We start from the raw sequence: 23,305 nt of genomic DNA, 5'->3' as shown, positions 1-23,305 counted from the left end.
GACCGAACCGACTGGTTCTGAAACGAAACACCCATCTTTGATCCTCGGTATATTGTATATGTATACATGTATACCACCAACCTATGAAGCGCGTCCCCACCACGCTCGACCAATTCACTCACATTTCGATTTATAACACGTATGGTTCGTCTCTGTATACCTTTTATACGCTGTAATTAATTCGTCGCACGTAAGAATTATAAAAGTAAAATATAATTGAACACGACGTATTATAAATTGATATCGCATCGATCAAATACGCGGTATACGCGGTTGATGCGCGCTCGTGCAGACTTTTTTATACGTTATGTTTTCATTCTTTGAATGAAATATCACGCGTTGCAATAAATTGAAGGCGGCAAAAAAAAAACAAAAAAAATAATAAGAATAATTATCAAGGTGCGAGGAGACGACGTGTGTAATATAGTGGGTCGTTAAACACGATCATTGCTTTATTACAACTCACCTGTCATGTACTAATAATTGTTTGGCGTGAAAATACTTACCGATCGTTTACTCGTCCGCTTGTTCTCAACTTATAAATGTTATTATTACATTAAATGCGGTAGTCTAACATTCAGGGTCGTATGTGTTAAAAAATTTTATCGTTTATTATGATAACATGTCTGGCTTAGCAAATTATTCATCGTTACATATACGATGAGCCATTCAACACTCGCGACGCTAAACGCTATTATACACCTGTAGTCGTATGCGATTCCTGCCAAACGGACAAAAAATCGTATAAAAAGTAAGAGCGAATGTCATAGAATATTGAATAGGAAGTATAACGTGGGTATTCGAATGAACCGATCATCTGTACAGGCTTTATGCAAATTGTTCGGGCTGTAAAAATTTTTATTGTACATGTTAAACAATTTTGTGTCTCAATGTAACGCGGTAGCTTCGATCTTGTCGAGGAATGTGTCAGACGTCGGTGCAGAGTTTCGAACGTCTTATGATTCCTCGAGGATAATTACCGGATCCAGCTGAGATGGTTTTTGTCGACCGCATCTGTAAAACGATGGGGAAAAATATCGATCGATTATTCGGAGACGTGAATTGAGTTTTGGGGGAAAATTTTTTTTTTTTTATACACACATTCTTTCAATCCTCCGGGGGTTGTTCACGTTCTCGAGTTCACGTTCTCCGTTGAGTTTTACGAGCGTCGGAGTCGCGGCGCATTAATTTCGGAACTATTAGTTTGGGAAGAGGAAAAAAAAAAAAAACAACTTGTTAACTTCACGAGAAACCCCGTAACTTATTTCGGTTCGGTTATGTCACGTTGGGAACGTCATCGCCGACTTATACTTTCTTTCTTTCTTTCTTTCTTAGTTTCGTTGGACACGTTTTACCAGAAACCGTCATCGTTTAGTTACAAAACTATAAATTCATCATTCTCAAAATGAGACGATACGATTCATTGAATTTTCTCGGGAAAGAAACAACCCCATACATTGCCCGAAAAACTTAAAACTCTCGTTACAGACATTGTAGCCACACGTCACCGAATAAATTCCAAACCCTCGTCGTTTGTCATTTATTCCTGATTCAGTTTCCGGCAATTTACCAAAAGTCATCTTTGAAATTGTATAACCAACGAGTGTAGAGAAAAAGTATTGAAAAAAAAAAAAAAAAACTAGAAGAAACATATCGGCTTTCTTTTAGTCGGCTTACACGCAACGTATAGGTCGAAACGTGGAAGAGTCCATTTCGAGTATGACACGGGCATGTGTACGGGTAAATGGGCACCTATGTATACAGTACCCACCTTACCAGCAGTCACGTAGAAATTTTCGTATTTCGTAGAGATCACGTATGGATAAAATGGCGTCACGAAACCCCTGCTGACTCCGATATCCTCCCTGAGAGACTCGAAGACCAGAAACCACCTCCAGCCTCCTATTCTGTATCACCGAGCCACGGTTCTCCCCCCCCCCCCCTCCCCCCCTCCCCCTTTTTTCATTCGACTTCTGGGTTTTTCGGTCACGTTTAGCGGGGACGAAACTAAAATAAAGGTAGCCAGTCCACGTGCACATGCACGATGCGTGTATATATATATATATATGTATAGGCGCGCGCGCGCGTGTGTGTGTGCGTTCGCCGAAAAAGAATCAGCCGAAAACGAGAAACAAAAAAAAACAAAAAAATAAATAAAAAGAATAGAAATGTCCACCTGCTCGCCAACTGTACGTTTTCCTATGCATGATCTCGTTTTATCGTACATTGACTTACGTATGAACTTCATCGTCTGTGATTCCCACGGACTTCGACTCATCCGCACATATTCTAGATAACGATTGGAAAGGAAGAAAAGTTAAAAAATACTGAAACTATACGGTGGTCCCTATTTCCCGTGCGAGGCGATATGAAAGGAATAAGGCTAAAGGTATTTTCGTATCTCCGTTTGAACCCGAACTTATACCTTCGTGTCTAACGTTGGGGTAGATTATTTTCCGATGAGATACACAATGAGTATACCTAGGTAAAAGGCGACCATGTAAATTGGACCGCTTCTCATACCTCAAACATGAGAAACTCGGTAGGTAGGATATATATATACACGTGCTGAATTTGTTTTCCAAAAGCCATATAGAAACCCGTAGGTATACCTATACATATACACCAGGTATAACGAAAATGAAAAAGTGAAAAGTTCCAGCGATCTTCTCGCTGCGGGGAATGACAAGCTGTATACAGGGTGGACCACTGTTGACGTGAGTCAACGAAACGTCTCGAGAACAGCGAATTTCCGTTCGAAAATTTTTGGGACAAAGGTTTCATGATACCATCGTCATTTTTCATTCAGGTTGACAATTAAGTCAATTTTGTCTCCTCAAACGGAAGCTCCGATTTTTATTTCTAAGGGTCAAAAAAATCTGTTGAAAAAAAACGACAAACTTGTTTCCGTTATATAGACGCAGATTTCTCGTGTCAATACAGGTGTTCCAAAGGTGAACTGCCCGCCAACTCGGAATTCGTTAACGGTTCACCCTGTACAGTAGGATACATTCCTGACAAAAATATGAAGAGAGAAGGAAAAGGGAGAAAAGAAGGAAAAGAAAAAAAAAAAGGAAAAAAAAAAGTATGGAAGGTACAGAGACGGGTGCATGTATCGCGTCACCGCGGACGTGGCCACTACGCTTTGCTACCAATATCGCTCCATATTTCCCTCGGGATAAAAGAACTCCGACCCGGATACGTGTGGGATATACGGTCTGTACTCCATTTAGGTACGTTGGGACTTGGAAGAGCCTGGGACGTGTATCCTATACACGTTATCCGCGAGTGCGGGAGATGGGCACTCGTTGACGCGGACGCGGACCGCAGACGTATCTACCTACGCAGGTGTAACGCGCGCATACGTAAATACGTAACTATGTGCAACGTAGCCACAGTTCGCATATATATTCAAACAGCCCCATTAACCGACCCCGCTAGCTCGAATATCCGCGCTCGGCGTATATTCTTGTAGGTACTACACCACTGTATATACATATACGCGGATCTCCGGACGCGGATATTATTAGAGCGACACGCGAGATGGACCGCCGTAGTTTCCGTATCACCTATACGCTGTACGGTAATCACGAATTACGAGTAGACATAAATGGCCGCGACTCGCGTATATATATTTGCACATTGCATTTGCCCGTGCCGCGTTCCACCGTTCCTCTCCGATCATTGTGACGACTGCGAGCCGTAAAACGGACACACATTTTAGGGTATCGGTGTAACGGACTAATGTTGGACAGGATGCGCAGGTTACCTCCAATTACCGCACTATCCGGGTGGCGATTTTTCGTCCGATATGATCGGACGATCGGCGATTTCTTATACGTTGCGCGGAGTCTCGTACGAACATTTGTAAGTATCATCGAGGCGATCGGATGTGTACGTCGTATATCGGTGGACGGAAACGTGCTGCCGCTACTCCGGAGGCTTCCTAATATCCAATATTAGCTCGGTGCGGTGTATCTCGTCTCTCCGCCCATCCCGCACGAATCTCGTGAATTTCATTGGCTGCGAGGGGTAGGACTCGCTGCATTTCGGTCCCCTCGACGGCGTTGACCACGTTCCGTCCTTCTCTCTCATTGTCAGCTGCACCCCGCGCACGGTACATCGAGATTATTCGGATCTGGAATGAAGATTTTTCTTTTATCCTCGATTAATTTCAACCGCACGAACAATGTTTACGTTCGGATGGTCTCGTACAAATAAATAACGTGTTGTATCTATGAATTTTGTTTATTTTAACGGATAGTCAAAATTTATCACTTTTCACCGGTGATTCGTCGAATATCATATACCTACATCGGATTTTATGTCGTCTGCGTTACCGCGACGGGTGCTTAAATTTTATCGATTGATACACACGAGTGATCGCATCATTTGGCGATCGTTTGTTTCGGTGAAATTAATATTACGAAATAATCCGGATGTCATTAGGCGATCGGGTACGATGTCTGTTCGATAACAATGCGGTTACATTATCACGGTGGATAAATAATTTATTGTTTCGACGATATTGTGCCGATGAAACGGGCGTCGAAATTACCCGACAATAGACGATCGGATGTCGGCGTGTAGGAGGGATGATCGCTCGATAATCGCACTCGACTTTTCCAATTATGTTCTTCAACTTTGTTCAATTCACCGCCCGATTTACGGCCATTTCGAATTCTTCCTTTCATGTATAATACAACGAAACATGACCTCTGATCGAATAGCACAGTCGCGTTCCTCAGATCTCAAAACTAGACACGTTATCAATGAAACTTATACCGTCGGAATGGGTAGTGAAGAAGAAAGAAGCGCGTCACTTCGCGCACTCATTTGTCCACCCACCATCGCCATTTTCGACGACCCCTTCGTGCGAAACCCTAATGGCTAAAGTTTCCAGTTTTCGTTACACCAATTTCTGTCGGGGTATAGGAATTCCGGATCGGAAGTTGATGCAAAAAAAACAAAAACAAAAAGAAAACAGAAGAACAAAAATGATCGGGTTACCGCGAGGTGAGGTTGGGGTGACGTAATCTCGGAAACAATCGGATGGGTCAGTAGGGCACGGGGATAAAAGTTGAGCGTTGGACGCCTATGGAGAGGTGAAAAAAAAACAAAAAACCCCTCTATATACCTGCGTCTAGCGGTGCATGCGAGTCGTACGGTATTACTATTATAATTCTAACGCTGCAGCGGCTACTATATACATACATAAATCGGCAACTGCATCGTGAACAGGAACAAATCCTCAACTAGGTTTACGAGCGGAGCAGTCAATCGAATTTAATTAAATTGCCACTTTGATACGATAAGAAATTACTTTTCAATCCCCGTTTGCTGCTGCTGCTGTCGCGATACCGAAGCCACGGCTATACCTTTTATGCAATATTACGTGCTACCAACGAGTATCGGTACAAGCCACTCGTTATCTAGCTCCAATACTGATCCGAGGCACACCTGACGACGCTCTTATCGACGCCACCCGAACAGCCGCATCGGTCACTGTTCTTCTTTGGCACTGTTAGATATTACAAAGAAATCCTGCGTTCTGAGAAAAAAAAAGTGCCAAGTTCACGTCGAGCTGCTTCGGGGGCCCGAGTATTCGACTCCGTTCGATCGGATGGAGTAAATTTTCTTTTCTTTTTTTTTTCTCTTAAATTTTTACGTTCATGCATAACGTAGAGTCGTTGATCCGGAGCTATCCCATTTTATTCGCTTTTCTTCTCACACGCTACGTAGACGTATACACCTACTCGGTACCGATGTATAATTGAGATTAGATAAGAAACAACTTCGAGGGACGAAGTATAGATCGCTCCCCGTTTGGTGTACCATGCGTACTTTGATACAAGCGTCGCGACGCTGAGTGTATAATTACTAAAGAAAGAACACCTATACATAGTCGAGAGGTTTTAAACCGTCGTTTTTCTTCTCGGTCTTTGTCGAGGTAACGAGCGAGGACCAATACGAGAGCGGGGATTAATTGTCGCGCGGATATCGAACGGCTATTGAATTGTTTATTTTAATATACTTTGCTCACAATGGACACTTTTTCATGGTGTGTTTGCCGTCGGTGAATAGCGGTGTTTATAACTCGTGGTGCACACGACGTCGGCGATGCGAAATTTTTATTCCAACGTGTACCGTACCGGAGCGGCGGTAGGAGGGCGACGTTTCGAAACGGAGAGAAGAAAGGGGGAATCGAACGAAAAAAAAAACGAAAAAGAAAAGGTGAAATAATAAATGCGTAAGAGAGAGAAAAAAACAAAAAACGGATGATGAGAAGAAAAAAAAAAACATTTCCTTCCACATCCGATAAGAAGCTAAGAGTCTATAAATGGCGCTACGGTATAGCCGAGTTACCAATAAGAGTCACACAAATCGAATAGTATAAACCAGGTGGTTAACTACCTGCATATAAGAACTTGACTCAACCAAGAGAACTCGCAGTTACTCGAAGACTTCCGCCTGGTCCAAAGAGCTTCGATATAATCAGACGGATTCGGAGAGTTGACCGTATTATCGCCTATAAGGATTCGGAGAACCGTGAGCGGCGAGAACTTCCATCTCTTCGATTATCGCGACATGATCGCCGAAGGAAATCGAATAAAAATTTCAAAAGTTGACCAGACGTTGCTGTCTTACCGCTGCAGGGGTAAGCAAACAGAGATCAGACCTTAAATTTAAAAAATCTCTTCCCTCCGAGTCTTCCTATATATATATATGCACACTACAGATATACGCACCCTTCGTTTACGCCCTTTACTTAGTCGGAGCCAACCAGCTTTTGTCACGTTTGGCATTCGCACAATTAACGGACCGGTCAGTTTTGGGTCGACCGGACCTAACGGAACTCGTGCATCTATAGCTCGGGAGAAACAGGAAAGCAGAAAAAAAAAAAAAAAAAAATTGGACAAAAAAAGGACGCCTATTCCTCTTGTTCCATAAGTTTTGTGGCTTTTCGCCGTTGACGCGGTTGGGTTTCCGAAAGTTTTTGCTCCATTTTTTACGCTCCTTAGAGTCGCTTCGAATGGTAAAATTCTTTTTGAAAGGGTGCATCCTCGAAAAGGATAACCATTGCTCTGGAATTTATTACACGTAAAACTCACTTTTCGAAAGTAAGAGAAAAAATCAAAAATGTTGAAAAAATCGAGTACACTTCGTTGCAAATAATATAAATATGGTTGGATGTCCTCGGTTTTTTTTTTTTTTTTCATTTTTTCTCGTCATGTCGTCGACTCTGCTCAGAGAATTTCTGCAGGGAACGTGGATTAAATCATCGGCTTAATTAGCAACCCGTACTCGCGATACTTACATTTATTTCGAAGGAGGATTTTTTTTTCGCTGGCGTATACGATAACATAATACAGCAAATTATTGACCAATAATATAATTCTCATGTCTGGAGTTTATCTTGCGGTTTTACGCAGGTAAAAAGCTCGCAGCGTCGAGAGTTTGGAAAAATATTCGGAATTTTATCATCGCGAAGCGAGGAAGGTTGTTTCGTAATTGAGGAAAAAAAAATTAACGGAAACTGCGGAAGAAAATTGAGGGGTGCAGTATAGGTTTTCGTAAGAAATTTATATAAAAGCTGACGAAATATTTGAGCGGATCGTATGGAACTTTAGTATACGCGTGTCCCGGTGGAGTATTCCGTTTTTTACTTCATATCTATTTTTCTGGACTGTCGGTCAGGTGAATTTTACCTATACACACAGCAGTATGTAACGGTAGCTCTTATCTTATACCCGCGGTAATAAAAATAGAAATCCGTCTAAAACGAAGCGAAAAATAAAAGATAAATGAGAAAAAGTATAGAAATGGACCGAAACGGCGGTCATCCGCGAACAAGTATAACCGTGTCCGAAACAAAAAAAAATAAAAAAAATAAAAGAAAACAAAAAAATTATAAAACTGTACCGCGAAGTCGGAACCAATTTGCCATTTTTCCCCCCTCCGTATCGCTGGAAGCTGGGAAAATAATCCGTCGCAGCATCCAGGTGGCGAATCCATCAGGCGGTGAAACTTGTGTGTAGGTATACACGCATATGTATACCTTATACCTTCTGTTTTTACGGTATAGAGCGCTGTTTTTGGATATTTTGTTTCATTTTATTGCATTCGTTTTTTTTTTTTTTTTTTGATTTTGTTTTTATTCCCGTTCGTTCCGCGGGACGGAGAAGCGAGGCGAGGAGTAGAGATACACGGAGGTACGGTGCTCGGTATTATGACGGGCGCGGATGGTTGTTCGACGTAGATGAAACACGTGTAGGTCTATCTTGTTTTCTATATACCAAAGAAGATGGGGGGGGGGAGGGAAGGGGGGTTGCGCGCGAAGCTTCGGCCGATGTCATAAGGTGTGTAATGAAGGTGATACTGCAGGGATGACACGGCCGCAGCGAACTACACACCCCCTTCCCCCTTCCCTCCTTCTCCCTGCCCCTTTGCCGACGACCCCTTCTCTCTACCCTCGCCTCCGTCTCTCCTAGTTTCATCTCTACCCACACCGAGGAGATGAAGAGAGGAGAGAAAAAGCTTCCTGCTTACACTGGGTTAGAGCCTACCGCGGATACTGCAGGGTTTTGATCCTAGGTTAGGCCGTTCATCTCACGGGATGTGATTTCATCTTGGGGACAGACAACAACTCTTACGTGCGACATTCCTTTATACAGATGATACGAATTCCGGTGGCATAGAGGTATACATAGGATACGGATAATAATACACCCCGAAGGTATACCGCCATATACGACGTCGTACGTTCTTGCAGTTTTCGCGTACATGTTTGTAGTAGGTATATATAGAAAATATTTACTCGCTCCATTCGCTCATCTCCTCATTCCCGATTATGATTTTTTTTTTCCACTGTTTTCGGCCCTCGCCCTGCGAAACCACATTTATATACCGTTGTAAAAAAGAGAGAAAAATATATATATATTTCACGTGTAATGTCTTTTTGATATTTCGTATGAATTCTATATATATATAACATTCAATCGGGGTGCATCGTTTTATTATACGTGTACACGTATACAATAGCATTCTAGACGATTGGATTCGCGAATATATAGTGAAATTTGAGAGTAAAATTTACCTGCGCGGATATTATATGTATACGGAGTGCAGCGGAAGAAGCCTTCGCGAACACGTACACGTTTAGTGGTATACGTATGTACGTCTATACCGTACGATGCAATCCGTTTATAAATGTATGCATACGCCGCAGTTCAACGAGATTGCATGCATCCCCCATCCATCTCAGCTGACTTGATTATACCAATTTATTTTCATGCCTCACCTAACGCCGCAGGGCATATGTATACAGGTATATATGTACATACGTATCCACCTATTTACCTTCATGCGATATTACCTAGGGCAACTACGCGCCGGTTCTCCACCAGGTAGAATATACGCGCGAACGATATATAATACAGAGACCTATACTTAATACCCCCCTGAGCCCAACAAACGTACACGTATTATATGCACCTATTGCATTCGACTAGGTGTACACCTATACCTCGCTACTTTCGCGAAGGTTAACATTTATAACGAAAAATCACCGTTGCCCCGAAGATTCCGCTGCACAGCTGTTATCCGTTATTCGTTTTCTTTTTTTTCCTATTTTTCTTCGATTCTTCAACGTGAAAAAACATTTCTGATATTTATCTGATGATTTGAAAAAATGAGATCAGTTTTTTTTATTTTTCACGATGTGAAGGAATATATATGTATACATTCCGGATGTCAGAGGGCTGACGACACGAACTCGAGCGTCGCGTATATATTTCGATCATGCGAACGTAACTCTTGGCCTTATTCAAATATAACTTAACCAGGTTTCCAATAAATCAATCAACCGAAAGCTTACCGCAAACTTTGCTTATGTCAGTTATGTCAACGACAAACGATCGCGGCGTTGAGAACGGCGAACCGACTAGGAATGGCAGCTTAATATTTCGATCAATAATTTTTTCATCTTCCCAGTCGATATGGTACGTACGTAGGTATCCGATCAGCGTATCATCCGTTGGAATTTCGGAAATATCTAGAGCTGAAAATTTTCAGGACACATATCATCGCGTAATTTGTTCATTGTTAATTTACAATTCTCGTATCAACGTTGGTACAGTGAGTTGTATATATATAAATTCCGGAGGGAAATAAAATCGTGAGAGTTTTCAACACGTTCGAACGAATTCAAACTCGCGTAGGTATATCGTTATATGTATATATATATATGTACAGCCGCTACTCATTTTTATTACAGCTGCAGTTAAACGAAAGAACTTTTGATAAAGGTTCACGGCTGTGCACTCGGAACTTTTATTTCACTAAACGCCACCTTTTCCTATACACGGTGTGTACCCCACACTCCTTATACCGGCTGCGCTATACCGCGAGCGCGCAACATATTCACTTCGCGTTCGCGTTATTTCGAATCTTTTTTTTTTTTTTTTTTAAATAAGTGTAAAAAATCGAATATAAAAGAGCCGGAGAAACGAGAGCAGCTCCGACAAGCGAAAATCCAAACGGGTATTTTTCTCCGCACATTGTTGAATTCGGACGGGATCCCTATAGTAGTAGCGCATGCATCGATATACGGCAACGGCGGTATGCGAATGGTATACAGCAAACGTATACATAGGTATATATATACCGAAGTGAAATAATGGCGCCCGGTGCAACGAATCCCGCAGGGTACGCTGCGGAGTAGGTAGGTGTAGGTAGCCGCCGCGCTATTTTCTTTTCCTACTTTTCCAACGTTTCGCTTCAACTTGGAAACCGTTCGCTTTTGTGAGATCAGATTTTTAAGGCGGGTGCAGGTGGAGCCGATGGGAGGAGGAGGCAATCGGGACGCCCAGGTCGACGAAACCTCCGCGAAGGAAGCGGAGGGAAAAAAAAGTAAATGCGAAATTGAGAAAGGAGAAAATCGGGTCGGGGGGTTGAATTTCAAACCGGAATATAGACGCGAATCGATCTACTTTCTATGTATCGGCGTGTATCTGGAACAGCCGGACAAAAAAAAAAATAAATAAATAAAAACGATATAATTGTCAGTGAAAAAAAAAATATATATTGAGTGCGGAAAAGAAAACGATGCGAAATTATCTCTCTCGTTTCCCGTACAGTCCGTGAAAAATCGTCGTTTATCGCGCGGAGCCGTTTATGCGAGTTTCAGGTATATATATACAGGTATATCTATATGTAAATATGTAAGGAGATTTTGGCCGCGTAGCTATACATCGGTATATATGTACTATATTCGAACTCTCCTCGTCCGGAGCCTCAGCAAAATTCTGTAGGCGCGGGATGGGAATAGTTGGATTAGATTGCAAATCGCGAGAATCAAATCGTTCCGGTAAATACATTTAGGACCTGCTTTCGTTCCGACCGCCTGCAGATATCCACAACGAAACGAGTAAAATCTTGCCGTCCTTGCTGTATGATATTGGCATAGTTATATCACTGCAATATGCGCAACGCGCCCTCATATATTTCACCGAGTGAATCGCGATGTTCTTATCAACGTGTGAAATTTATTCAGAATTACAATCTGCCAACTAAGGCCGTTTTCTCATTACACAACGTCGCGCGGAGTTTCATTTCATATTGTACCATACGCTCTGCAGTTTTTATCCTCGTTTTTCGAATTCCGATGGTGATTTTATACCTATGTACTCGTTCAAATTTACCGATTCGTTCGTTTTTTTTATTTCTATTAATTTTTTTTTTTTTTTCCATTCGCGACATGTGAATGCGAATTTTCCCCCTGCAGAACTATGTAGATGCCGTCGTGTGTAGCGTGTACGAGCTGTACAGCGACGCGTGGCGTCGCGACGGTTATAGCGTTTATCTTCGGTATAGGTATGAAAAAAATTAATGGGACGCGACCGCCGGTCGCTCAGTACAGTTCTTATCGTGGTTGAAACGAGTTCAATTTTGTTCGCGCAAATGAGTTTGCGTCGGCTTTACGATATACCCTACCTCCAAACGTATGTACGTACGTACGTGGGTCGATCTAAAAGCGGCAATTGTTTTACAATTTCTGCACCTCTACAAGCGGTAAATTTACCATGGGATCTAGCGGTTGTATTACTACATTACTCGCTGTTACATGTATTTTCTGGAGCGATTCAAAGTTTCGACGTCAATCATCGAAATCATGTCATCCACGCACCCGACCCCCGTGTAGATTGATCGGAATCAAATTTAACGCTCGACTTGTTTCGTTTTTTTTTTTTTTTTTTGTTCTTTTAAAATGGAGAGTGAATTTTCCTCCGCTCCGTAATATATATGTATACCGTGCACGTAGGTTCGATATACCGCTTATCGTAATCGAGTGATAAGAAATGGTGTTTTGTTTTTTTTTTTTTTTTCTCTCTCTTTTGTATCGCGAGGACGATTATCGAAAGATTTTTTTTCTCGAACTCTGATCGTCCCATGCGAAATAATTATAAATCATACCAGCGATATAATTGGCTTTCTGCACTGCCGCGCGATCGTTGCCCGACGTTTAATTAACTCTTCGTTATGCGGGGATAACGTTATATGCGGTTATGCAATTACTGCAGATTTCCAACTTTCTTATTCATCATCATTGTTTCGTCCGTAATTCGAATATACAACTAATTTTTTTCTCATCCTTCTCTTGTTCGTTTTACAGATGCGGAAAGAGGAACAATGGCGGCACGGCGCTCACCGGGTGAGTGACAATTATCTGCTTTAATTTCTGAGTAGTGTACCGTTGTATCGTTTAGATTTCAGCCAATTCGTATTCGCCGTACCAACCCGGCCGCGCCTTATTCGCTAAACTTTAGCCTTTTCAAGCACTCCGCGCCCTTTGCCCTTTTACCTTTTACCTTTCGCCGCGCGCTCTACACCCTCATCCCCACCAGACTCCTCGGATCTCCATAGCGACTCCTTACACAAGGAGCTCGCCGATGGTATCTTATATATTAAGAGGAACTCGGCAACGGTATTACTTTCCAAGAATATATACCGAGGTATGTATACCTATGACGTTGTATATACGTACTCGTACATACCTGGGTTCAATTGAACTATTTTCTAGGCAAGTTTGCCCAAATTAGATCGCTTGCAATTTACAACGTTGAACCGGGATAACGCGACTCCTCGACTATACGCGCTTGTCTCGATCAAGCTTAATTAATTAAATTCCATAATTAATTTCGGAAGCTCCGATATGCAATTCGACTGTTTTGTAGATTCGAAATTTGCCATTTTTCTTGTTTGCTTTCCACGTGGGACACCGGAATAAATATCTTACGAAAAATGAATCGATACGTGATATCAGATTTTCATCGCTTTTGACGGTTGCACAGCTCGACGGAGTTTTGGCGATTTCCACTCGTAGATCGCATAATATCTTGGTCAGCTCGCTCGACCGACTCGTATTTTTCGCTCTTATTCGTTCGTTTCCAACTTTACCAATTTCAGATTTTCGTCGAGGAAAATTTCGCGACGATTATTACAGTCGGGGAATTAAATAGAAATAGAAATATACCGCTCGCGCATCGTTCGCAGTTTTATTAGGTAGGTGAAAACTATAATACCGGGCAAATTAAAGCAACCCGAATGAACGAGCGAAGGGCACTTTGCCGTCTTGATTATTCGTGTGGATAGGCGTATTACGGATATATACTTTGCACAGGGCCACTGTACATATTATACCCGCCGTACTTCGGGCTGCAGATTCGCGGTGAGAAATGAAGAGAAGCAAACTCTGATGTAGTATAATATACATCGCTACGAGGGAATGTATCCCTTAGGAAAAAAAGCTAGGTAAGAAGTAGAACAAGAAGTGGTATACATACATATATATATATATATCTACATAGGTATAAGAAGGAAGAGAAGGTAATAAAGTAAAAAGGGAGAACGGTATATTCTTACCTAGGAAAAAGAGGGTGGGAAAACACGGCTTACGCAAAACGTCTGGAAGACGACCGACATAGATCCGTATCTTAATTTAATTTACTTTTAACGCTCTCCGACTATCCGGCCTGCTGAGTAAATTTTCAAACATTGCTTCCTCGCGTTGTGTGAATAATCTCGCAAACTAATGTAACTGTACGTACGTATACCCGAGGTACGTAGGTATATATACGAGCTGTGTTCACCTGTGTAATACATGTAAAGTGTATGTATACCTATAGTCCTTGAATAACCTTCTTGCGCGGACGGGATGAAAAGACAACCGTATTATACACCTATAAGAAAGGGTATACAATATAGGTAGAAGACGAAAGGCGTCGCGACGCTGATTCGAAGATCTTAACATAAAAGGCGTCCGGAATCGGGGATGAGATTGCCGGGGCCACGGGGACGGGTGGTGTACCGTGCACCGGTGTCATTCCGTTCGGATTAATTAATCCGATTATCGTAATCGGCGCGCACCGAAGGCGAAACTGTAACTACAACGAATCTGGTCGTACAGCTACTGTACCGTATACGCGAGGAAACCATCCCTTAAAAGTACACCTACCGGTTCCCGGGGAACGTCCCATCGTATATATATATATATATATATACACCTTATACTCAACCTTAGGGACAATCAAAAGGAAGCGAAGAACCCTTCAGAAAGCGAAATGGAAAGAGCCACTCTTCTCGATAGATGGAGTTCACAAAATGAAGAATGAAACTCCCGTATAGTACAGCGCGCGTCTAGAGACATCGCGCTTCCCTCGCCGTAATTCTTATACCACCCCCGCCGACCTTTCTCCTTTTGCGACTCGAAAGGGCACGCCTGGATGTACTTGCGTGTGTGTGTATGTGTGTGTGTGCGTGTACGTGCGAGTTGTATAAAAACTATACGCGCCTCCTTCAAAATTGGGATTCCAACTATTTTGCGACTTGAGATTAATTTTGAAAGCTCGATGAAAGTCAAAAGTCGTACAGATACGTATACCTATATAGCTACACGACGGTGTTTATGGGATTCGTGAACGGAATTACGTGTGATTTTATAGTTTACATAGACTATCGGCCGTTTCAATTATTTTTTACGATCGATGGTTAATTGATAATTATTTATATTTGAAAATTATATCTTACAACTACTTCATTCGACGTGGGTTTTATTGTAATCTTGTTATTTCAATGCGCCTTTTATTAATTCTAATCGCGTAGTTAATTTTTTTTCAATTACAGGCGTAAGATATGCACGTGAGAGTTTACGAAAGTCGATAAAAGTTCGTCCGTTTACTCTGCAGCTTATTCGAGAATTTCGATTTTAGTTTTTCGATTTCTTGTACATGGGGGGACAGTTACGGTAACATACCGAGTGGTACAGTGATTCGCTCTCGTTTTTACTGACGAAGCTTGTCTTTTTTTTTTTTATTTTCAGACTAAATAAGAAATGGCGAAAAAAGTAAAGAAATGAACCAATCAAGAAACATAGGTAGAGAATATGGGAACCCTCCGCGAGAGCCGGGCGAGACGCGTTCGCTGACGGGGAAAACTCGTGTGGGTTGGTTGAAACGTTCGTATGCCGTGTGCATGTCGGTACAGAGAGGTTCACATTGATCGACCAACGCGGAGAAAAGCTCTTCTCTGATTGGCCCCCTCGTACGGGGGGTCCTCGTTCTGTGTTTATTTTTTTTTCTTCCGTCTCCCTCGCTCTCCGCTAGCTCGCTCTCTCGTCTCCGCCACGCGGGGCAAAAGAGCCGCAGCCTGCGGTGCGGGAAAAGAAAAGATGAAAAAGAGAGCAGGGACGACGAGAGAGGAGTAGATGAGCCCGGAGAAGGAGCGGAAAAGAGACGGGAATACACACCAGCCGCACAAAATCGGTGAACACAAACTTGTTTCATCGGCTGGTCGCGGGATGGTTTTTTTTTTTTGTTTTTTTTTTCAGGACGAGGGGGATTACAAATGAATCCTTTCAATCGTCACGCTTTCTTTCGTTTCTGATGTACGTCGTTTACTCTGGATTAGAAGCGTTCTATATACCGGCGCACGACCGGGTTTATTAGACCGGATTCTGCTGCAGTAAGGTTCTTTTTTTTTCATTTTCATTTGCTCTTTATTTTCCATTCATTTCATCTACATTTTCATCGCTAATCTCCGTTTTTCTCGCCCTTCGCCCGATTCGAGATCCGCGAGGAACGAGGGAGAGAGTTTTCTTGAACGAGGAACGATTAAATGGTTGAACGTTCACTCCGAGTATCGGCCATTCCTTTAGCCCGCTATACCTCCTCCTTGTACTTATTTCCTTTTTTTTTTTTTCTCTCTGCTTCCAGTCGTCCCTATGTAATATTGCTCGACTCCTTGGGGCTCTATCGCGGATACATATGTATGTATATATGCGTATTATATACATATATACACCGAAACCTATACACGCTACATTACCAACGTTTACGTGAACTTTAAGTATTACCTAAGGCATATGCTAATCAGGAACGTTGGTCGGCGTCCTTTGTTTCTTCTGTAATCACCGCATTTTATCTCACTCGTTATGCATACCTTATAGGTATAAGTATATTTCTCGGTGCGGCAGCAGCAGCAGCAGCAGCAGCAGCATGCAACCTATTTCTGCTGACCGGCGATATTGCAATCGATGAGTATCTTCCGCGTACGGTTATAGACTTCGTACTTCAATCTTTATGCGCCATTTCCACCTATAGTTCGTACGATTATAGATAATATTTCTGCGATTTTTTTTTTCGAGTGTTTTTTTTTTTTTTTCTCTTTTTTAATTCTTCTCTCCGCACATATTTCCGTATATTTTATCTCAACATCAAATTAACGAACATGTAACGTCAAGATCGGTAGAAAATATCGCCGTCTCGACTGAAGATTCTATTTTCCGCGGCATATGTCGAGGGCCGCCGGTATCTGTATTTTTTTAATCCCACGGTGGTTTCGACGTTGTTTTGACGGTGCTCTTGAAAAAATGAAAGAGCGAACGTTTCGTTTTTTCTTTTTATACACAACCCGTTAAGTGGTTACTTTTCTTACACGCTAAGCGCGTTCCACTCAGACGTGTGTTTGCATTCGTGAGCTTGTGATTCAAATTTTGTAGAAAATAAAGAGTCTTGGAAAAGTTTTGAAAATTTCAAAGGCCAGGAGGTCGTCGGTTCGTTCCTTGGGATGAAAAAGAAGAACGAACGAACTCGAAAGACCATATATATTCGAAGGAGTAGACGAGAAATAACAAATAATGAAATCTCTCTTTCGGAGCACCCTATTTTTTCGATTCTCAATCGTAATCTTCGAGAGAGAAAATTGAAGTCGAATCTATCTCATCATCGATGTATAGATTCGATAAGGAGAAAAAAAGCTATTGATTCCGGTATTAGAGTCGAGGATTCCGTGGCGCCATCTCTCAGGAGTCGTTCAACTCAATTTCGTTCATCTTAGGAAATTGGGGGATGGGAGGGTATCGTGGGTGGTCCAGGGCCAGGCGACGACGACTCGTCCCGCCCAACCCCCGAGACTTTAACCACCCCTAAAACCCTACCGCCCGCCAGGGGTTGTCCATTGGGGGTCGTTTCACGGTATCGACCCAAAGTCAACGTTACGCGATGCTGCGCACACCCCCTCGTCCCCTTAATTCTCTTCCGTCTCTCTCCGTCTTTTTGTCCGCGAACCGACCTTAGTCAAAGGGAGAGAGATAGGCGTCCCCTCGAAGGGTGTACAATAGCTGAGGGGGCTGTGTAAAAGGTAGAGAAAATTTAGTACCCCCCACCCCTCTTGTATACATACCCTGCAGTTCACGAAGTGGATACACTCCGTACCTTACGGACAAAAGGACGAACTGGTATGGGTAGACAGGCATACCAGCCTAAAGGATGTGCCCGCTGTGTTCGGGTCAGAATGTTCCAGTTACCACGGAACGATCAGAATTGGGCATGTAATACCAACGGGTAAAACTTTAAATTAGAAACTTTCTTACACTTTCAACTTCCCGAATTGACCGTATAAATGCGATTGCCGGGAACAAATTTTAGGACAACTTTTTGAATTCGAATTTCTATTGAAACTAATTTTTTTTAAATTAGACAAACGAAGTTAGTAAAATCCATCGTTGGGTGTCTGTTATTCTCACACTTGAAAAATGGCTGATCATTTTTCAATTAAATTTCGAGAGCACGGGGCGTACTTTAATTTTTCAATTATCAGGTAGTTTTCGGCTTGCCGAACTCCATTTTATAATCACACCGCGGCTTTTAATCGAATTGAATCTGCGGATCGAAGCCGGTATTTTCAGGTGAACGCTAATTGGACGTCAGGTGAATCGAAGGATCGATTAACCTCCGATAACCCGCTGCAGATGGGTAATCGGGACCTTGGGTAGTTGGGTCAATGTCCGAGCAAGTATAACAGTGAATAAATTTGGTTATACTTAAGAAACTACCTCTCGATCCGGATCGTTATACACGGTGACGCGATGATATTATGCGAACATCTCGAGAATGTGGCAAACCTCCGGACCGCCACATATTACATAAGAAACAGCTATTACAAAATTATCCTCAGAATCTGAAATTAAGGCCAACAAAAAAAAAAAAATATATCCGTCGATTGATTTCTTTTTTCGAATTCGTTCGCCTTGAAAGTTGCGTATGTGTATCGCACATCTCGTCAATCGGAGCATACGGGATGCGTATGCGTAACGAGACAATAGCGGGCACTTGATCCGTATTTTGCTACCGCGGCTTTTCAACGAACTGCGGTTGCAGAAAATCAGACCAAGGACGTCGTAAAATAGTGAAATCGTAATTGTTGTCGTCGTCGTCGTCAACGCGTCTGTAACGAGTGCAGCATCGAATTGCGTAAATACGTGTGTGTGTCTTTATTCGAACGTACAGCGAAGACGACGTGTTCAACATACGCGTGGGACGCGCGTTAACGGGAAGGGGATGTGTATGAAACCGGTGTACGAAACGCATCAGCATCCTGTAGCACGGATTTCAGCGATCAGTTTTTCACTCTTGCCACAGATGGCGCCAGGGGCAGACTCAGGTCGTGAATGGCTCGTTCCCTTCTCGAATCAAGATACTTCGTCTACCGTCGGCAAAAATACAGAATGGCTGAAGAATTTTCGAGCCGTAGTTAAACTCGTAGAGATTTTCCTTTTTTTGTTTTTTCTCATTCCGGATATTCTAACGTTTATTTTAACTGGTAAGAAGACGTATTTATACGCGCCATAGTTTAAACAACGACGTCTGGTTAAACGTGCCGAGTGCTTATAATGACATCGACCGTTACTACGCCGTATACGCTCCTCTTATATCTCACGTACCGCAAACGGAAGCTTATCAAAGCACCGAGGTTCAATCTTTGCTCGAAGGGGAAAGAAACAAAAAAAATAGAAAAATAAAATAATTGAAACACATCGACCGAAATGTGAACACTGGTTCTCTTTCATGGACGATCGCGCATGTGGTTTTAATCGAACGTGTATACGTATATTATATATATACATATAAGTTTTGCACATGTGAATCATGCGGCAAAAACATTGAGAATTATTGTTACACACGTATCTACATTTCCATGTCGTTACGTTGAAAATATGTTTCCTTATTTATATTGAAGCTGTTGAGTTAAGCACCCCACGCTAGCTAGCTGGCTGGTCTATAGGCAAACGCTGCACGGTGACCGTATCTCTGAGTCGATAAAGGCAGATTATATACCCTAGCCGGTGCATTCCGGTATCGCGACGACTCACGCGATGCTATAAGCTAAAACGCACGGAGGTTCTGAAATCGTTGTATAGGGTACGAGGTGTGCGAGGTAACTACGTACGGTCCGAATGGATTATAATGTACCGTTCTACCGCAAGTTTCGTCGTCCCTTCGAACTCGAAAGATACGGGAGTCGTCGTCGCCGCGGACTGCTCCTCTACTCGAGACGGCGGTGCGTGAACAAAACAGGGCTGGGTTTTAGTCAGCTGGATAATATTTACGACTTCGGGACATCGCGAACGCATATTAGAAGTACGATAACTTCGGAGCTTTATTACCTCTTTGAAAGTACAAGTTTACTTTGTGACTTAACGGTAGAAATAGTTGTATGGCTTTGCTTCCAAAAAGCCGCACGGTACACGTAACTCGAATCGCAGAACGTATTTATTGTAAAAAAATTTGTGACTCAAAAATTAATCATATCCTGGATAAATTCGCTGTTCGCTTTACGTACGCGTCGTATAAGGGAAAAAAGAGAGCGAGAGAGAGGAGTATAAGAAAAATAGAGGTAGAAAGGCGAAGGGACACGAGATGAGAAAGGTCTGGCGTCGGAACGTCGCGTAGAAAAACCAATTTAGTCCGAATTCCAAAATCCCTAGATTATAAATGCAAGCGGCGCTGTGGAAGCCGCCGTTGAAAAACTCGTAAGATTTTGGCCGGTGTTAAAAATTGTTGGAAAAGTTTTCGGTACGACGCTCCTATTTCGGCAAAAAAATAAAAAAATGAGGGGAAAAAAAATGAGGAAAAAAAAAAAACTGCAAACTAAAAAAGAAGACGAAGAAATTCCCGGAGTCTCCTATACATGTCGCTGGAAACGAGTTGCGCATAGCTGATGTTTCTCCATCTAGTTTGCCAAGGTGCCCCAGCTGCGGAAGGTTGAAAACCGTGTAAGATATCTGTATAGGCGATGTTCGCTCGCTGTGCGGATGTATATCTACCCTCGCGTTGGCGGCATGGAGATCCGAAAGATTTTCATGGAAAAATTTTCAACGCCTCAAATATGCGTGTACCTAGATACATACACCTATAAGCGGACGCGGCTGTTGGCGCATAGATCACACCTGCGACCGAGATATATCCGTCATTTCACCTGATTTTTATATCTACGCGAGCTTACGTATAGATATACCTTAAATCGTTATACGTGAGCGGGAACCTAAAGGTAAAACTAAATTCAAAACCCCTGGAATTATTATTTCATTCGCGGCACGCGCTCAATTTCTTTATACACCCATCCAATTTTTTTTTTGTTTTTTTTTTTCCTCTCTTTAGCTAAAATCTTTCTTCCCCCACAAATTTTGATAGCCTCGTTATCGTCCGCAAAACACGTGTCTCCGTTATAATATAGATTGAAGTTTTTTTTTTTTTTTTCAATACAATCTAGTTTCCCCTTGGTAATTATCGCGCGCGGTCATTTCGTGCATCTCATCTTAAGTTCCGCGGTTGGACGAATCATTATTTTTCGCTCGCTATCCGAACGGGGGATGTTAAGTTAGCAATTTTCACCCGAGTCAGGGTCTTTTCAACAAGCCACCTCAAGCCAGGAAGGATTTTCTCCAAATATATATATATATATATGTCTGTATCTATGGGGATAACTTTGCCCGTGAGATGAGGTCTCTCTACAACCATCCAACCTCCTTCTCACCCTCACTCGTGCATGCTAAAATCATTTCGACTTTCCGGCTCGGCGTTCCTCTGAAAGCTACAAGAAACAGGTAGCTTTATATTACATTACATACAAGTATGTACCCCCGGGTATATGTAGGTACGTACATACGCTGACGTACACACGTTCGGATAACACGGTGTGCAGTCATATCGCAGTATACTTTGCACCGGGATGGAAAGATCGCTGGTATACTACATCTTGGCTCGGATCCCGGGATACCAAATTAGTCTCTGGAGTATTTTTGCGCTACCGATGTTGCTGCTGCTGCTGCCGCCGCTGCTGCTGCTGCAACGCCCTTCGGAGTAAGATGAAGAAGACGAAGAACGGCCCGTCTTCTCCATTCTCCGACGCCTCTCGGCCTCCCGTTTTCTACTACGGTCTTCCTACGACCCGCCGGCGTGTCTCTTCCCGGCTATGCGAGACTCTTGGGGATATCGCGCTCGCTCCTCCGCTACTACTACTACCATATCCGCGCTACATGTTCAAAATTCGCTAGTGTGTCCTCGTCCGTGTTATATGTCCTTCCGGAGCGAAGGAGCGCGAAGGGAACGAGCTAGGTGGTGGCCATCCCGCTGTACGGAAACCCCTTTTCGACCTCCTCCTCCCCGTTTGACCTCGGACGAACCCCCCGTGGGACTCGCGATTCGATAAACAGCTACGCGCGCCAAGTTTCTCGTTGTCTATTCCCCTCCGTGGGGGTACCTACATACGTCTTCCATTTACCTGCGTACATACGGTGTACACCTACCCTGCTGCACCCTCTCCATTTTTACGAGGAACATTGAAATGCATTTTTCGATCTTTTGGCGGGGAAACTAATATACATAAACGCCCGTATATCGTATGACGTATGCGTACGATACGTGGACGTACTTACACCTGTATTTTCATATACACACACACACTGCACATACGAACAAGGGGAAAAAGGAAATACGTGTAACGGTGCGCCGTGCAGGCAAAGATTTTCTTTCGTCATTTCTCGAAATTGAACTTTTGTTGTTCGACCCCTCAACCCACCTCGAGTGCGAGTATAAGTCCTCCTTCTTCTTCTACTTCTTCTGCTTCTACCACTTCTCTCTTTCACCCTCGCCCGATTTTTCCCTCCGTGCCGCGGTATTATATCTACCGGATATACTTCTCTTATTTTATTTCATCTCTCATGGGGGGGGGGAGAGAGGAAGTGGGGGGGGGGGGGAGGGAATATACACCAACACAAACTTGTAACTTTGGCAATTTTTGTCTCACGTGGATAATAGGGATCCCCACCTGGTTGTGTATTATGTATGACCGTACAGACACACGGTATCGTACTTATAGCGGGTACACATGCATGTGTGTGTGCGGTACAAATATAATATACTCGATGGGGGAGAGGCGAACGGTGTACACCTCTACCTACGGCATATATCGGCGGCGAATTGTTTTCTCTCTCTTTCGCGTTCCCCGGGAAAAAATATTCCAAAAAATGCCGCCCGCTCGGAATGTTGCAGAGGTTATAAATTTATGCCCGCGAAATCAAGTTATATATCCGCCGGGCCCTGTACACCTATACAGCGGCACCGGACCGTCGAATAACAAGAACACGGGGATTCGAGCTTCCCTAATGGAACCGTTCTTAACCCACGTACCATACCGTGTGCGAAAATTTTTCGACAACCCACGAACTTTTTATACGTTACACCGAAGATTTCGAAAATTACATTCACCGTAAAGACGAGCGCGTTTACATTAATAGAAATCGGGAGTGTCCTTACTCTCGATATGCGATACTACGGATTCGAGGGACGCGAAAAAAAAAACAAAAAAAAAAAAATCAGACCCGCCACCGATATCGTTCGACCGTTTACAAAGATTTTACGACGAAGCGATGCCTGCCAACGTAAATATGTCCGTTCCGCTCCGGCTC

General features: G+C 42.9%; 1 protein-coding gene and 2 long non-coding RNA genes across 10 annotated transcripts in view; 1 reads left to right on the top strand and 2 right to left on the bottom strand.

The window, feature by feature from the left end:
- Positions 1–23,305, top strand: part of LOC105692460 — a 196,977-nt gene that overhangs the window by 30,872 nt on the left and 142,800 nt on the right. For 5 of the 7 annotated variants that reach the window (XM_048657495.1, XM_048657490.1, XM_048657489.1 and 2 more), the window contains one exon: positions 12,674–12,712. In XM_048657495.1, the coding sequence (XP_048513452.1) occupies positions 12,674–12,712 (39 nt within the window). Of the gene's footprint in view, positions 1–6,005; positions 6,659–8,675; positions 8,798–12,673; positions 12,713–23,305 lie in introns of those variants that run through there. The other 2 variants (XM_048657492.1, XM_048657491.1) reach the window with 2 other exon arrangements.
- LOC125501466 lies at positions 593–1,914 on the bottom strand. 2 transcript variants are annotated; one of them, XR_007279038.1, is made up of 3 exons: positions 1,772–1,914; positions 1,102–1,196; positions 593–1,014 (listed from the first exon to the last, which is right to left on the bottom strand). It is a non-coding gene; the product is annotated as an uncharacterized LOC125501466 (long non-coding RNA). The 2 variants fall into 2 exon arrangements; XR_007279037.1 differs by lacking the exon at positions 1,772–1,914 and having other exon boundaries at positions 1,102–1,611.
- Positions 3,091–5,854, bottom strand: LOC125501467. The gene is made up of 2 exons (XR_007279039.1): positions 5,215–5,854; positions 3,091–4,138 (listed from the first exon to the last, which is right to left on the bottom strand). It is a non-coding gene; the product is annotated as an uncharacterized LOC125501467 (long non-coding RNA).

This window comes from Athalia rosae, chromosome 6 (assembly GCF_917208135.1).
Source record: "Athalia rosae chromosome 6, iyAthRosa1.1, whole genome shotgun sequence".
NCBI classification, from domain to species: Eukaryota; Metazoa; Arthropoda; class Insecta; order Hymenoptera; family Athaliidae; genus Athalia; species Athalia rosae.
This window is presented reverse-complemented; position numbering and strand designations above follow the sequence as displayed.